At 35.0% G+C, this 18,111-nt stretch overlaps 1 protein-coding gene across 3 annotated transcripts in view; it reads left to right on the top strand.

Moving 5' to 3' along the window:
- The window catches only part of AP3B1 (adaptor related protein complex 3 subunit beta 1), a 248,578-nt gene that overhangs the window by 146,086 nt on the left and 84,381 nt on the right, over nucleotides 1–18,111 (top strand). The window contains exons 18-21 of one of the 3 annotated variants that reach the window (XM_057307051.1): nucleotides 3,484–3,592; nucleotides 6,499–6,658; nucleotides 14,771–14,918; nucleotides 15,806–15,883. In XM_057307051.1, the coding sequence (XP_057163034.1) occupies nucleotides 3,484–3,592; nucleotides 6,499–6,658; nucleotides 14,771–14,918; nucleotides 15,806–15,883 (495 nt within the window). The remainder of the gene's footprint in view (nucleotides 1–3,483; nucleotides 3,593–6,498; nucleotides 6,659–14,770; nucleotides 14,919–15,805; nucleotides 15,884–18,111) is intronic. The other 2 variants (XM_044384102.3, XM_026498740.4) reach the window with 2 other exon arrangements.

Here is an 18,111-nt window from a genome sequence, read left to right as displayed (position 1 = left end):
AAAGATATGTAAAATTTATTAAAGCTAATTTTATGTCCATTCCTCCTTGACACTAAGTTTGTTGATTTTCACTCACATCCACATCCTCTTAAGTACTCTTCAAAGATTGGCTTATTTGTGCAACTTTGTGTCAGATGCTGGAATACAAAGAAATGTTCTTTGTTATGATTCTTTCCCTAGATTTAATCTCTCTCCTAATTTCTTACTATGCCTGCCCATTGTTTTTATGGTCCTGTCCTTTTCCATTATTGGGTACATATGTTTTGCACACATAAAAACATCCTTTTATCCTCCCCTCACTTCTACCCTATCCTTCCTCCTAGCTGCCCCACTCCACCAAAAAAAATAAAATAAAAATAGTTTATCTTCCCAGAAATTGATAGCAGTGCTGTGCAATTTAATTTGGTTTCAGCAGTATCCTTGTATTGGCTGATGGATTGGTTGGCTGGCTGGCTTCTTCCATTGTCTTGTGCTCTTCTAAGCATAACTACCTTATAGGGATAATACTTAAATAACGTATTTTCTTATGTTCATTTCACCTATCCAGTTCAACAGAGACAAATTGATTTCTTTTTCATTTTGCTGACTGCATTCTAGAAATTAATAATTGGTAACTTATTATGGGGAATAATGAAAACTTATGGAACCTAGTTGAGAAAACTGTCACTATCCATTGATACTCTACAAAAACAGTGTTAATCTACTGGTCTTTAGACATTTTGGCTTAAAATTATACTGTAAGAGATAGAATTAAGTATAAAAATAATATACATAGTTTTAATATCAAACGCAGCTGCAACAGTGCAGACAGTAGTGTTCCTTATATAGTCTTTCTTGCCTCTCACTCTACCACGCCTTCTGCAAAATCACATCAGTATATTTCGTGCACATAATACACTGTGTTATCCTAGTTTTACCATAATGTGATCTTACAGGGTTGCATCTCATTATTATGAAATATGATCGTAGTTAAGAAAAATGCCTAGGTTTAGGTAATCTGATAGGGAACCTAGTTAGACTGACAGTAGAGGTCACTTAGGATTGTACACTACCGTTTCCAGGATATTGTATTTAACATATATTTATATTATGATACCAATAAGTTTTGAAGATCCTTTAGAATTTTTTTTGCCTAGTTCTAGAAAATCCTGCCCCCTTAGAGAAAGACTGTCTTTTGCGTATGAAATGTATTTTGCTTTATAAACACAACTACTTTTGATGTTTTATTCCTCCTAGGAACTTTCAAATTAGTCCTTCACTATTCTCTTCTTCTTCTATTTCTCTGTTATTTCTTTTGCTTAGAATGATAGAACTATCATAGTCATAAAGGACCATAAAAAAGTTAAAATGTTTTTATTGTTTAAAACCTAAAACTCAATGAATAAAGAGTTCATGGCCATGTCAAGATAATTTGCCCCTTTGAGCATAGTAGCCTAATTTTCCTTATTTGTTGATTTGATCTTACCCTGAAAGCCATCTATTTAAGTCATATTTTTTTCTTTACATACAGTGATCTGGCACACTTTTTTTACCAGGCTTCAGAAAAATGTGTTTGTTTTAAGGATTTAAAAAAAAATATGAACTGCAATGTTTACTAAATATAGGAGAACTTTGTTTATAGAACAGTATCTTTATTCATATTCAGAGGACAGAGCATTTTAAATATATATATAAAGGAAACAGTACTGCTGACCTTATGTATCTTATTCAAATATATTCAAGGAATTTTTACTCATTTTTCTATTATTGTCCATATAGTAATTTTCCAAGTTATTGAAGCTTGTCTTTTTAAGCCACATACCTTAAGCCCTGCAGCCTTCTAGATCAGGGCTTTACAACCCTAGCTGCATATTATAATCACATGGCTATCTTTAAAACAAATCTATGTGAGACTAGCAGCAAACCATTTAAATCAGAATCTTAGGAGGTAAATCCCAGGTGTCAGCTTTTCAGTATATATATTTTTTGTTTGTATTAGTATTTTTAAAAATATTCTCAGGTGATTCTAATGTGCATCCGCTTTTGAGAAGCATTCTTAAACCTCTTTCATATACTCTAGCAGACGGGCACATAGTAGAAACTCAATTGAAAGTTTGATAAATAAATGAGTCTTAACCATTTTTGACCTCTTAAAAAATATAGATTTCCCTACCCTTTAACAGAGAGTATATGAAAGATGATATCATTTTTTCTTGATAAATTAAGGTCACAATTATGAAAACAGTTTATTTTACTTTAATACACTGTATTAAAGTCTTTAAGGAGCTGTTCACACAAGTAATCATTATTATTCCAGACACTTTTGAACTATATCAGTGTACAAAGTATTCTGCTCTCCAGAAGCTGATGTTCTAGCAGGGATAGACTGACAATAAAAATAAATACGTAAATTATATAATATTTTGGAAAGTAGTAATTGCTGTGATGACATACATACATACATACATACATACATACATACATAAGAATAGAGCAAAGTAAGATCAGAAATGCCAGGTATAGGAGGTTGGAATTTTAAAAAGGGTGGTCCTCTCTGAGGTGACTTTTGTGCAGAGACTTGAAGAAAGTGAGGGAGTGAGCCATGCAGTTATCTGAGGGAGAGCATTGGAAGGGCAGTCAGCTGGGGAAAGGCCCTGCAGGGGAGCATGCCTGAGGTGTGTGAAGGAACATTTAGGAGGGGCTTGTGCAGAGTGGGCCAGAGGGAGAGCAGCAGCAGGAGGTCTGAAAGGCAGGGGGATGAGGCCTGGTCTGGTAGGGTGAGCATATTATTGTAAGGACTGGCTTTTTCTGAGTGAAATGGGGAGCTATGGGTGAGCTTTCAAACCCAAGAGAGGCTTGATCAGACTTTCAGTTTTAATTCAGTCATTTTAGCTGCTGTGTTGAGCAAACTTGGAGTTGGGGAATGGGGGTTGTGAGTAGCAGCAAAATAAGCAGTTGCAGTAATCTGAGAGAGATGGCTCTGACCAAGGTGGCTAAAAGCTTTTTTTCTGGATTAGATGTTTAGAATATGAAGGAGAGAGAGAAGTCAAAGATTACTGCAGGTTTTGGGCCCTTGAAATGGTAAGGGTTGATTGCCTACACTTTTTTCAGGGTTTTGTTTTGTTTTAACCTCAGTATTTAGCTATGATCTTGCATTTCTTGTTGCTGTTATTGTGTCTGCTGCTAACTGCCTTCACCTCGTCTAGAGCACATTATTTTAGTTCAAATCTGCAGACCAGCAATACAAAAATGTTTAAAACTATATGTAAAATAAGGTTGTTGATTTAACAGAATGTGCTTGGAGGTGAGATTTGAGTTCCTCTGTTTAGGAGTAAAGGGGAATCAGCCTTAATGCCAGGTCTTCTAACAGTGCCTTCTCTTTTGAGACCTGCAAATTTCTTCTGGATTCACACTGTATTCTGAATGATTGTTTGCCAGAAAATTGAATCTCTTAATGAGAATTTATTTGTATTTACAGTTTTCCTTTTTTTTTTTTTTAAACAGGCAAAAGAATGGACTCCAGCAGGAAAAGCAAAGAAAGAGAATCCTGCTAAGAAATTTTATTCTGAATCTGAGGAGGAAGAGGACTCTTCTGATAGCAGCAGTGACAGTGGTGAGGTTTATAATTCATTGAAAAAACTTTGTTCACTACAGCTTATATGCTATGCCTCCAACAACACAGTAAGGCCTAGTACATAATATTCAACAAGTGGGTTTAGACTATTATGATAATCCCTTTCATTTACATATCATTGTATAATTTTCGTAGTAATTTCTAATCCTTTCTCATTTGACTTTGCCTCTAAGAAATTAGAGTTGAAACAGAAACTCATGCTTTTCTGAATTCTAACCCACACTGCCTGTTATAGTCATAGCATATTGAAAAATATGATTTTATATTTGATAAGCCTTTAGTGGGACCTTTAAAAGTAACTCTCCTCTGTAAAAATGTAAAGTTTATTTTAAACATTGAACAATCTGTTCTTTATCCATTGTATACTTTTATTTCTGCATGAACCTGTGTAAAGCTAAAATTAATAAATCTCGTGTATTATAAAGAATCAAACAGCTAAAACAATTAGAACAACTGTATACAATGAAAAGAATGCTAGATAGGAAGGATTTAGAAGTGCTGCATTTTAGCTATGCCAACTGAATAAGGTACTTACCTTTCTGTGTGTTAAATGAAGAGGTAAAGTTAGATGCTTTTAAGGCTCTTCAGATCTAAAATTCTGTGAAAAATTTGCATAATGAAAAATATATTGGAGTTACTTTCCGACACTCTTAACAGTTAACCTAAGAGACCTGTCTGACCCAAGATCAAATGACACCTTTTTCTTCTATAACCTTTTTTCCTCGGAGAAACCAAAGCTCTTCACTATTACTTGCTCATGCATTACCTTACTCTAGGGTAATGCATTCACTTTTTCCTCAGTTTCCCCTCTCAAAATCTTTGTTTCCTGTATCTGATAAATTAATCTGTGATGCATCACATTCTGAAATGATAAGTTGAAAATGGAGAATATAGTTCAGTGTAGAATGTTAATACTAAAAAATAGGAGATTTCAGGAATGATGTAGATAGTTGAGAAAGATCTGTTGTATAGTTAAAAGTGTACCATGTGGATATTTGTCTACATCCCCTTTATTCATAAGCTCATGTCTGTTCATAGGCTAACTTTTTTAAATACATATTTGAAATATTCTATTAATACTTTTCGTGGGTTGATCTGAGCATTCTGCAGAAGTTCCACTCTAGGTATTTGAGGAAAAAACTAACTTTTCTTGTTAGAAATTATGAGATTATTTTCCCAGCAAGTCTTCTAGAGGATAAACAAATTTCCTCAAGGATTTTTACTTTCATATAAAATTAATGCTGAATAAAAACTTACTTAAAAAAAAAAAAAAGGTTGGAGGAGGGATTTTACTAACTTGAAAATTTAAGTAGTCGTTCCTGAAGTGAACTGGACTCATGTTGAACTCCCATGTAATTAACATGAGAGAGTAACTTAGATGCTATAATTTTTTTTCTTATTTATGGGATAAGTCACTTATCTGAGTTAATATATACATGTGCACAACTTTCATATCACACCAAATTTAAAACATCCTATTGAGCAGTTTTATAAAATTTGGATAAGGTAAGTTTCACCCTTTGTAGAAGCTGATGGTAATGAATGCCTTACCATGTGGCAGGCACTGTGGCATCCTAATCACTTGACGTGTTTCAGATCCTTTCATCTTCACAATAGCTCGGTAAAGTAGCTAGTATTATTATCATCATTGCTGGAAAAGAAACGAAGACCCAGAGAGATTGAATAACTTTCTCAGTCTTACAGCTCCTAAGTGACAGAGCTAGGATTTGAACCCAGACATTCCTATTTGAAAGTCCATGCTTCTAACCACTACATGCTATTCCAAAAGAATATAGGTAATCCTAGCTTTTCACTGTGTGACACATAAATCAGTCCTCATAGAATAGATATAATTTCCCTATTATAATATGTGCCTGGCTAATGGCACTTCATAAGATAGATAACAGATGGGGGCAACAGTTTGTTCTCTTATTTAGGTTAGTGCTTTGCACCTATAATCATTTCAAATAGTGAAAAATTATTCTTCATGTTTAAAATACACATAAAATAAACCATATGCATCACTTCTGGGAAGAGTCCTAGTATACCATAATTTATACATAAAACATTTAAATGTATAGCTCCATGGTATAATTTTATGATCTCTTTGACCTGTGGAAAGCTCCTACACTAGCTAAAATAAGTAATTAACTTTTTAATTAATAATTTTGCTTTTTGCTTTTGAGTTGAGAAACTTTTTACAGATGATTCAAATGGCTCATTCCCCTCTCAAAATTATACCTAAGAAGATTCAACTCTTGCCTTCTCTCAGTAAAATTTCTCAGTATCAGTAGAAGATTTAAAAATTATTTCTTGGGGCCCGTGGGTGGCTCAGTCATTAAGCGTCTGCCTTCGTCCCGGGCCGTGATCCCAGGGTTCTGGGATCGAGCCCCACGTCAGGCTCTCTGCTCCGCTGGGAGCCTGCTTATTCCTCTCCCACTCCCCCTGCTTGTGTTCCTTCTCTTGCTGGCTGTCTCTCTCTCTGTCAAATAAATAAATAAAATCTTTTTAAAAAAATTATTTCTTCGTCCTTATATCATTCCTTAAAAAAAAAAAGTTTTTGCCATAACTAGATACTTAAGGGTTTGAAAAGCAGGATTCTCTCAAATTTAGTTTATGTGGTTCATCTTTTCTTTGCTTTACCCCACTCACTATCAGAGTGCATTCTCTGTCTTTCGGAGCTCCCCACACACACACTGCTGCAGGAATGCAAAGGTGGGGGGACTGAATGACAGGAATGTGAAAATGGAGTGTTGAACAAGTGGGGTCCAGTAAGCTAAAATTCAACATCTGGTTTCATTTCTGATGAATATTGACAGTTACTTGGGTCCTTATGTCTAATTAAATGGCTATAAATCAAGGAGCATCTGGTTATATTTTTTCAGAGAGTGAATCTGGAAGTGCAAGTGGAGAACAAGACGAGGGAGACAGTAGTGATGACAGCAGTGAGGAGTCCTCCAGTGAGCATGGGAGTGATAGTGAAAGTGCGTCAGAAGTAGGAGACAAAAGAACAGGCAAGAGGAACTCCAAAAGCAAAGGGAAAAGGTAATATTTTATCAGAATATCCTTCAAAAAATATTCTGTGCTATTTTCCCCCCGGATGCCATTTCCCTTTAATTCATAAGGTGAATGAGAAAAGAAGGGGATTTTTTCCCAGATACTGAATCTTGTAAAATTAATTAGAATACTAGTTCACATTATTCTGCTACTTATTATACTTAGTTTTCATTTTGAACTTGAACAAATCTTGGGGTTACATTTTGAAAATTGGTATAACCTTGGAAGGCTGAGTTAAGTGATAAAGAAGTAGGTATGAAACACTTAATTACCTTCTGTAGCAATTTTGCTGAGGACTAAAATTAAATCCTTCAACACTTTGCCATTATGTAACTAAGACAATTGATTTTTCTAAATAATGTTATAGTAAAAAGATTATGATCCAAATATTAGAGTCAAGGGCTGTGAAGGAAGACGGTCATAAGATACTTAAGTGTTAGCTCTTTTTAAGATCTCCCATTATCAACATTATAGTGTATTAAAGTGTCATTAAAATTTTGAGTAATTGGGGCTAATACCTTGGATTGTATGAGTCTGTTTTCCCCACTGCTGTCAGCGAGTGGCCTCTGCAGACATGATGGCCCTTTTCCTGGGAGCCTGCCGCCCGCTCACTTGATGAGCTTGCAGCCCAGCTCAGTCGTGGCTGACAGCACTGATTGGGGCGCAGTACGCTCTCTGCTCCTTTTATTACAGACAGTAATTAAAGCAGCTCGCCCTGCCACTTCCATAACAAACACAGCATAATGCCCTAATTATGACTTTATTAATTTAAGTCAGGATTTAATGATTTTAAAAGTGATTTATATTGTTTTTCCTGTTCAGAACAAATGAAATCTGTAGGTTAAATTAATACAGGCTTTTCATCATTGCAAAGTTAAAAAGCTAGTTACCAGTAAATTCTTTTCATTAGATTAACATCTGAAACTCTAAGCAGTAAGGTAAACAGTAATTACCCATCAAAATTGAGTGCTGCATAACAAAATAACACTTTTACCTTTAAAATCTTATCTTAAAAGCTGTAAGTTAAATGTATGCAGAATCATTCACTTGTTGCAGCAAAGGATTTACTTGGTTTGTAATATCCTTTCCTTCGAGAGAAATTTTGTACTTCTGGTTTAATATCAGAATATCTATGATTACATAGTCTATAAAAAGTATCTTTTTTCCAGGAAGGGAAAATTTTTGTTCGGTGCACTCAGTATCTTTTCAAATAGCAAAGTCAATATGCTAAAATTTTTAATAGTGTATTTATATTAGTTTCATTGTGTGTTTTTTCCGTCAGAAATGGAGTTTTCTCTTTGCCTATGTTTTAATTTAAAAGAATTGTTTATTATACCAAAGGGAATCTCAGATACATTGAAAACCTTATATTTTTAAGTACATGTTTTAACCATTGAGTTAGAGATCATAAATTGCCATTCTTTGCTACGGGGAAAAAAACAACATATTTTTTAGTCATCGAATATAATTACATGTGCTCTGAGATGTTACCATGACTTCATTTTTAATAAACAGCAATCGTATTTCCTCCACAAAAATCAATTCTAGGAAATATCGATTCTTCCCTTGTCTCACCACTCTCTCTCACCCCGTGTTTTTCTGCCTTTCTCCTAGAATTTTTTTGAACTTGGCTAGTGTGGCTATATGATAAGTTTTATTAAAACTTTTATTTTTAAGTAATCTCTACACCCAGTGTGGAACTTGAACTTAGAACCCTGAGATCAAGAGTTGTGTGCTCTTGCGACTGAGCCAGCCAGGTGCCGCTGTGTGATAATTTTTTAAAGCTAAGATGCTTTAAGTTTATGTAAAACCACCGTTTAGTAGTCATAACTATGTATGATTAAATTTGAGTTTTACACTCAAGGTATTTTCATTTGAAGGAAGCTAGTATGGTGTAGTGGAGAAAACATGGTCTTAGAATAAGACAAATTGAGTTCAAATTCCAGTTCTGCCACTCCAGGCAATGTGTCCTTGAGCAAGTTACTTAGCTCTCCTGAACATTATAGGATAATGATAACACCCAGTAAGAGTATGTTAAAACATCTAAATTAGTTAATTGGTATGAAGTTTCTAAAACTGCCTGGCACAGGATTTTTTTTAAAAATACACATACATGGAAAGAGAACTATACCTTCAGTTTTGAGAAAATGTAGAAGACCATAATATATCTCTCTTTGAAAAAAGACCCTTGGGCTACCTCACGTGTTATTCCTTCTCCACAGAGAACTACCTCACTGCTCAAGACTATCCCTGCTTCCTGCCTTATTCCTATTTCTCAGCTTATGTGTTTCTTCCTCTAGGAAGCATTCCCTGTCTTGGTTAACTTTGTTTAGATGCTCTCTCATGACATATTATACTTTATTACTTATTATTTACCATACATTTTTGTCATTGCGATCTTCTCTGTATTCCCCAATGCAGTGTAGACTCTATAAGGGAGACACAGAGATCATCTATATCTTATTAAACATTGTTATCCTTAGTACTAACATACCACCAACACATGGTGGGTAGTCAATTAATATTTATTAAATGAGTGAGTGGGTGAACAAATGAGTGAGTAGCATCAGCATTTAGGTTTGATCATTTGTTTTTTTTCAAGTTTTCTTGGTGTTTTTTTTTTTTTTTCAATTTTTATTTTTATTTTTTTAATTTAATTCAATTAACATATTGGTAGTTTCAAAGTTGGAGTCCAGTGATTCATCAGTCTTATACAATACCCAGTGCTCATTATATCACATACCCTCCTTAATGTCCATCACCCTTACCCCATCCCCCACCCACCTCCCCTCCAGCAACCTTTAGTTTGTTTCCTATGTTTGAGTCCTCTCTGGGGGTGCCTGGGTGGCACAGCAGTTGGGCGTCTGCCTTCGGCTCAGAGCGTGATCCCGGTGTTACGGGATCGAGCCCCACATCAGGCTCCTCCGCTGTGAGCCTGCTTCTTCCTCTCCCACTCCTCCTGCTTGTGTTCCCTCTCTCGCTGGCTGTCTCTATCTCTGTCAAATAAATAAATAAATAAATAATCTTAAAAAAAAAAGAGTCCTCTCTGATTTCCGTCTTGTTTTATTTTTCACTCTCTTCCCCCCAATCCTCTGTTTTGTTTCTTAAATTCCACATATGACTAAAATCATATGATAATTGTCTTTCTCTGATTGACTTATTTTGCTGAGTATAATACCCTCTAGTTCTGTCTATGTTGTTGTAAATGACAAGATTTCATTTTTTGGTGGCTGAGTAGTATTCCATTGTATGTGTATTCCACATCTTTATCCATTCATCTGTCGATGCATCGACAACTGGGCTCTCTCCATAGTTGGACTATTGTAGACCTCGCTGCTACAAACATTAGGGTGCAGGTGCCCCTTCAGATCACTGCATTTGTATCTTTGGGATAAATACTTAGTAGTGCAATTGCTGGGTCATAGGGTAGCTCTATTTTCAACTTGTTGACGAATCTCCGTACTGTTTTCCAGAGTGGCTGTACCAGCTTGTATTCCCACCAGCAGTGTAGGAGGGTTCCCCTTTCTCTGCATCCTCTCCAACATTTGTTGTTTCCTGACTTGTTAATTTTAGCCGTTCTAACTGGTGTGAGGTGGTATCTCATTGTGGTTTTTATTTGTATTTCCCTGATGACCAGGGATGTGGAGCATTTTTTTGTGTGTCTATTGGCCGTTTCCATGTCTTCTTTGGAGAAATGTCTTTTCATGTCTTTTCAGGTGTATATACAGTGAAAAGAGTTTGGTGTCACAGTTCTGAAGATGTACATGTATAAATTTTAAATTTATGAATGAACTTTTAGTATTTTGAGACAGCATTTTAAAATCAGTCTTACATATCTTTGAAGTTGTTACCATTAGCACCTAATATATATTCCTGGTAAATCAAACATTTAATTATTAATTATTTTCTCCTTATATCATTTAGTGTTGTCTTATAACCTTTTGCATTTGAAGTGTGTGTGACGTGCTAGTATAATTGATTCTGAAGGGGTTCTGACATATTTGGTTATAGATAGTACTACCTTTATTATTTTTTTTTGATATGTTCTAGAATTTTAAAACCATTTTTATTGTCTTTTACATACAAAAAAAATGTGTTCTCAGTGAAATATACTTTTCTAGTAAAGGTTCTGATTTATAGACAAAATGGACGTATAGCACGAATTTGTCATATATAAAGGATTTAAAGTTGATATTTTTTAATTTATTATTATTGATTGGATTATTTGTTCTTTGGGTGTTGAGTTTGATATGTTTTTTATAGCTTTTGGATACTAGCCCTTTATCTGATAAAACATTTGCAGATATCTTCTCCCATTCTGTCTGTTGTCTTTTGGTTTTGTGACTGTTTCTTTTGCTGTGCAAAAGTTTTTTTTCTTGATGAAGCCCCAATAGTTCATTTTTGCTTTTGTTTCCCTTGCAATTGGAGACATGTCTAGCAAGAAGTTGCTGCGGCTGAAGTCACAGAGGTTGCTGCCTATGTTCTCCTCTAGGATTTTAATGGATTCCTGTCTCACATTTAGGTCTTTCATCCATTTTGAGTGTGTTTTTGTGTATGGTGTAGGGAAAAGGTCTGGTTTCATTCTTCTGCATGTACCTGTCCAATTTTCCCAATGCCATTTGTTGAAGAGACTGTCTTTTTTCCATGGATATTCTTTTTCTTGTTGTTGAAGATTAGTTGACCATAGAGTTTGGGAGAATTCCCGGGAAGCCATCCAGCTCTGGACTCTTATTTGTTGGAAGATTTTTTATTATTGCTTCAATTTCCTTGCTGGGTATGGGTCTGTTCGGGTTTTCTGTTTCTTCCTGGTTCAGTTGTGGTAGTTAGATAGGCATGCATCTGTTTCTTCCAGATTGCCTAATTTGTTGTCATGTAGTTGCTCATAATATGTTCTTATAATTATTTTATTTCTTCAGTGTTGGTTATGAGCTCTCCTCTTTAATTCATTATTTTATACATTTGAGTCCTTTCTCTTTTCTTTTTGATAAGATGGCCAGGGGGTTATCAATCCTATTAATTCTTTTAAAGAAACAGCTCCTAGTTTTTTGATCAGTTCTACTCTTCTTTTGGTTTCTATTTTATTGATTTCTGCTCTAATCTTTATTAATTCTCTTCTCCTGCTGGGGTTAGGCTTTATTTGCTGTTCTTTCTCCAGTTCCTTTAGGTGTAAGGTTAGGTTGTGTATTTGAGACCTGTCTTGTTTCTAGAGAAAGGCTTATATTGCTATGTACTTCCTTCTGAGGACTGCCTTTGCTGCATCCCAAAGGTTCTGAACAGTTGTGTTTTCATTTTCTTTCTTTTTTTTTTTTTTAAACATTTTATTTATTTATTCGACAGAGATAGAGACAGCCAGCGAGAGAGGGAACACAAGCAGGGGAAGTGGGAGAGGAAGAAGCAGGCTCATAGCGGAAGAGCCTGATGTGGGGCTCGATCCCAGAACGCCGGGATCACGCCCTGAGCCGAAGGCAGACGCTTAACCACTGTGCCACCCAGGCGCCCCGTGTTTTCATTTTCATTTGTTTCCATGAATTTTTTTAATTCTTCTTTAATTTCCTGGTTGACCCATTCATTCTTTAGCCTCCATGTATTTGAGTTCTTTCCAAATTTCCTCTTGTAGTTGAGTTCCACTTTTAAAGCACTGTGGTCTGAAAATGTACAGGGAATGATCCCAGTCCTCTGGTACCGGTTGAGACCTGATTTGTGACCCAGTATGTGATCTCTTCTGGAGAAAATTCCATGTGCACTCAAAAAGAATGTGTATTCTGGTGCTTTAGGATAAAATGCTCTGAATGTATCTGTGAAGTCCATGTGGTCCAGTGTGTTATTCAGAGACCTTGTTTACTGTTGATCTTCTGCTTAGATGATCTGTCCATTGCAGTGAATGGGGTGTTAAAGTCCCCTACTATGATTGTATTATTATTGATGTGTTTCTTTAATTTTGTTATTAATTGGCTTATATAATTGGCTGCTCCCATGTTAGGGGCATAAATATTTACAATTGTTACATCATCTTGTTGGGTAGATCCTTTAATTATGGTATCGTGTCCTTCCTCCTCTCTTATTATAGTCTTTGGTTTAAAATTTAATTTGTCTGATATAAGGATTGCCACTCCGGCTTTCTTTTTATGTCCTTTAGCATGATACATGGTTTTCTACCTCCTCACTTTCAATTTGGAGGTGTCTTTGGGTCTAACATGAGTCTCTTGCAGACAGCGTATCAATTGGTCTTGCTTTTTTATCCAGTCTGATACCCTGTGTCTTTTGATTGGAGCATTTAGCCCGTTTACATTCAGAGTAACTATAGAAAGATATGAATTTAGTGCCATTGTATTACCTGTAAAGTCACTGTTTCTGTATATTGTCTCTGTTCCCTTCTTATCTGTGTTATTTTTTGGCTCTCTCTTTGCTTGAAGGATCCCTTTTAATATTTCTCATACGGCTGGTTTGGTGATCACAAATTCTTTTAATTTCTGTTTGTCCTGGAAGGTTATTCTTCTTTTATTTTGAATGACATCCTGGCTAGATGAAGTATTCTTGGTTGCGTATTTTTCTCATTTAGCACCCTGAATATATCATGTCAGCCCTTTCTGGCCCACCAGGTCTCTGTGGATAGGTCTGATGTCAATCTAATGTTTCTACCCTTGTAGGTTACAGATCTCTTGTCCCAAGCTGCTTTCAGAATTTTCTCTTTGTCTCTGAGATTTGTAAGTTTCACTATTATATGTCAGGGTGTTGACCAATTTTTATTGATTTTGAGAGGTGTTCTCTGTGCCTCCTGGACTTGAATGCCTGTTTTCTTCCCCAGATGAGGGAAGTTCTCCACTGTAATTTGCTCCAGTATATCTTCTGCCCCCCTCTTTCCTGTTCTTCTGGGATCCCAGTTGTTCTGATATTATTTTGCTTTATGATATCACTTATCTCTCAAATTCTCCCCTCGTGATCCAGTAGTTGTTTATCTCTCTTTTTCTCAGCTTCTTTATTCTCCATCATTTTGTCTTCTATATCACAATTCTCTCTTCTGCCTCATTTATCTTAGCAGGTTGGGCCTCCATTTTTTTATTGCATCTCATTAATAGCCTTTTTTATTTCAACTTGATTAGATTTTAGTTCTTTTATTTCTCCAGAAAGGGATTCTCTAGTGTCTTCCCTGCTTTTTCCAAGCCCAGCTGGTATCTTTATAATCATTATTCCAAACTCTACTTCAGACATCTTTCTTATGTCCATACTGATTAAGTCCCTGGCAGTCATTACTGCCTCTTGTTCTCTTTTTTGAAAAAAGTTTTTCTGTCTTGTCATTCTTGCAGAAAGTGTCCCTTTTCTATTTGTAGGGTTGCAGCTATTTTTAGATTCTGGTTGAGTTGGTGGGTGTTCACAATGATTTAATAGCTATCTGTCTGAATTCCTGGGACCAGACAAAACTACGGTCTCCTAATCCTCTGCCATCTTGGGCTTCTCAGTCATTTGGTATTTTAAAAAGTTTATATTTGATTATCTTTCATTTTTAGTAAGACTTTGCATTAGAAGAAATCTCTTTTGATCTAGTTAACATTTTCTCACATAATATGTTTATGGGTCACATTTCAGAACACATGTAAATAATTTTCTTGGACAAAATCAATAAAATGCAAATCTATTTAAGCAAAAGTACATGTATAAATTTTAAATTTATACTTGAACTTTTAGTATTTTGAGACAGCATTTTAAAATCAGTCTTACATATCTTTGAAGTTGTTACTATTAGCACCTAATATATATTCCTGGTAAATCAAACATTTAATTATTGATTATTTTCTCCTTATATCATTTAGTGTTGTCTTATAACCTTTTGCATTTGAAGTGTGTGTGATGTGCTAGTATAATTGATTCTGAAGGGGTTCTGATATATTTGGTTATAGATAGTACTACCTTTATTATTTTTTTTGATATGTTCTAGAATTTTAAAACCATTTTTATTGTCTTTTACATACGAAAAAAAATGTGTTCTCAGTGAAATATACTTTTCTAGTAAAGGTTCTGATTTATAGACAAAATGGACGTATAGCACCAATTTGTCATATATAAAGGATTTAAAGTTGATATTTTAAAAATTATTATTTATAGTGATTCTGAAGATGGGGAGAAGGAAAATGAAAAATCTAAAACTTCCGATTCTTCCAGCGCTGATTCTAGTTCAGAAGAAGAAAGTTCTTCAGATTCTGAATCAGAATCAGAATCTGAAAGTGAATCTGAATCCAGAAAAGTCACTAAGGTAAGAGATTGCACACTGCTGTAATTGAAAGGAAGTATTCTTATAGCCTTTTTCCAATTAAGAATAAATACTTTTGAGGGGCGCCTCCGTCGTTAAGTGGCTCAGTCGTTAAGTGTCTGCCTTCGGCTCAGGTCGTGATACCAGAGTCCTGGGATCAAGCCCCGCTTTGGGCTCCTCTGCTGGGAGCCTGCTTCTTCCTCTCCCACTCCCCCTGCTTATGTTCCCTCCCTCGCTGGCTGCCTCTTGCTCTGTCAAATAAATAAATGAAATCTAAAAAAAAAAAAAAGAAAGAAAAGAAATACTTCTGAAAATTACTGTTTTAGGGGCACCTGGGTGGCTCAGTTAAGCGTCTGCCTTTGGTTCAGGTCACAGTCCCAGAGTCCTGGGATTGAGCCCCGCATCAGGCTCCCTGCTTGGTGGGGAGTCTGCTTCTCCCTCTCCCTCTGCCTCTCCCCAACGGCTCGTACTCTCTCTTTCTGTCTCTCAAATAAATAAATGAAATATTTAAAAAAAGAAAAAATTACTGTTTTGTTGAAAATCAAGAAATTGAGAAATTTAACATTGTCACTGACAGCTAAAATAAATACCATCTTCATTCATCTGTTTTTTTAATTAGGTAATTGCTTCCTGTTTACCTCAGCCCTGTAGAGAAGTTAGAAACTTTTTTTTTAAGATTTATTTATTTATTTTAAAGAGAAAGAGCAAGACGTGACAGGGAGGGGCAGAGGGAGAAGAGAACCCCAAGCAGAGTCAGTGCTGAGTGCAGAACCTGGCAGGGCTAGATCCCACGACCCCAAGACCACGTTGGGGTCCAAAACCAAGAGTCAGTCACTCAACAATGCCTCAGAAACTTTTTATAACCTCATCTTTTGCCACCAAAATTACAGAGCTCAATGTTACCAGTTATGGCCCTTTTTGTTCGCGAAAGGGGAAGTAAAAGGAAGTCACAAATAATATTGAACAAGGTAATATAAATGTATATATATTATAAGAAATTGAAATGAATAATGCTTTTTAAAAATAGGTATTTGGGGTAATAGAATATTTTTAAGGGTTTAGTTAAAAGATATAGATTATTTAACTAGTTAATAAAAATTAAGTAGCCATGTATCTAAATACAAATGCAAGAATCACTCTTGTAATAGAATGATAGTGCTTTCTGATGTCATATTTATAACACTGAAACTTGTCTGCCTAGCAGCAAAAAGTAAAAGTATAGATTGAAAAAATGTAGTTATTAATAAAAATTCAGACCTACTGCATATTTTTCTGATATTTAATTGTTACTCCTTTCCTATAAATGGATCATGTTGGTCCTGGGCTTCAAATGCAGTAGTTTTTATAAATAAGCTCCCATATGTTGAAAATGTGGTCAAACTTTGCCTTTCAGTGAATTCAGTTTTTTAACCTAATATCTTTCTCATTTATTTTTTCTATTAACTTGAATTTCTTTAATAAGTCATCTGAGTAGCCAAGGATAAAAATAAATTCATTGAAGTGGATAATTGCCTTCCCTCATCCAGAGATTTATTATTAAAGAATAAGCATATATTTTTAAAAAAGAATAAGCATATTTAAAAATTGGCTAGTGTTTCTTTTATCATATCACAAATATTCTTGCATATAGTGATACCTATTTTAAACATGAATTTATATTTTAAACTTGTGTCTGTATATGGTATATAATCTAAGATTTCTATTTTCCAAAATTCATAAAATCTTAGTGATTTTTATTACTCTGGCTTCATATACAAATTTATCACATAGTGAGTTTGATGTTCTCTGATTTCCTACTTATATTAGATTATTTATATCAAATTATTCATTTCCTACTTATATATTTTAAAAGTTTAAGATGTTACTTAAAGGAGCTTTAGAAATTGATAATAAGTACAACCCAGACTAAGAAATCAGTGTTTTAGAAAATGAGCAAACAGTAAATCAGTGAATGTCAAGTGGGTAGAATTAAAGTGCATTATTCTTATGCAGTTTGTAAAAGTTGTAAAGTTGTAGACTTTAGTGCCCACATAGTATTAGAACCAAAGGTTTTAGGACCCCATTAAAAAGCCATGGAAGTATTCTAGGTTAGCAATTCAGTTTGTTTCTTTGTCAAACACTTTCAGTGATCAATGTCTCTTAACTGAAAATATTTTCTTATAGAACATCAGTATAAAATTTTAAAGTATTGTAGTAGTCTAAGACTCTTGAAAAATTTGGATTTTACTCACATTCTTGATAGTTTTATGTCCGTGTATTTTGTGTGTATGGCTTATTTTCTCCATATTATAATGCCTTTTCCTGTCTATAATACACAGGATTGTTTGTTTTAATTTATCGCTTGGAATATTCTGTACCTTGGAGCCACCATAACTATTTTTTACTAGTGCTTTCTGAGTGATTTGGAATATACCTTGCAATTACAAGTATACCAGCTTTCTAATAATGGGCAACTCTGTAATTGTAGAAGTCCTCCTTACACCAAGTGTTGTGGCTTCTGCTCTAGATTATGAGTAATGAAGGCAGATGGTGGCTGCTTTACCTTAATTTAGCATGTCAGTATGTTAGTGCTGAAAATTCATATGCCTTAAATCTACAGCCAAACTAAATCTATACTTTTACAGTTTCTCTTCCTTTTCTTTCACTTGGATAGTGTGTTTTGGGGATATTGAGCATGAAAATGAGGCCTCGGAGGTACTTTGAATATATAGCTTTAAAAACAGTTTATTTTATGATGTCCTATGAGATAGGTATAGTGTTCTACTTTTTGGAAGATAATATCTTTATGCTTCAGTTTCCTCATCTATAAAGTAGGAATGCTAATACCTACTCTACTACTTTCAAGTGCTATTATGAAAGATCAATGTAAATTACTTTATAAATATAAACCAGCAGTGTTAACATTTTTTAATGTGAATGTTAATTCCCTGAGAGACCAACAGTAGCAGAGTTATAGAACACCAATGCAGAGAGGAACTGAAATTTTTTTTAATTCTTAATATCTCCTGTGTTTTTCTGACTCTTTTTATACTGTTCAAGTTATAAGTTCATGTCCAGGTATGACCCCTTTCTGCGAAGGACTGAGCTGTTGTCCACTGTGGGTGTTTCCTGCCTCTCTCTGCTCTCTAATCCACAATCTCTATTTATCCTCCTTTTCCTTTGAATGTAGCTCCAAGTAAGTGATTTCCTATCCACT

The sequence above is a fragment of the Ursus arctos genome, unplaced genomic scaffold (assembly GCF_023065955.2).
Source record: "Ursus arctos isolate Adak ecotype North America unplaced genomic scaffold, UrsArc2.0 scaffold_5, whole genome shotgun sequence".
Taxonomy (NCBI): domain Eukaryota; kingdom Metazoa; phylum Chordata; class Mammalia; order Carnivora; family Ursidae; genus Ursus; species Ursus arctos.
This window is presented reverse-complemented; position numbering and strand designations above follow the sequence as displayed.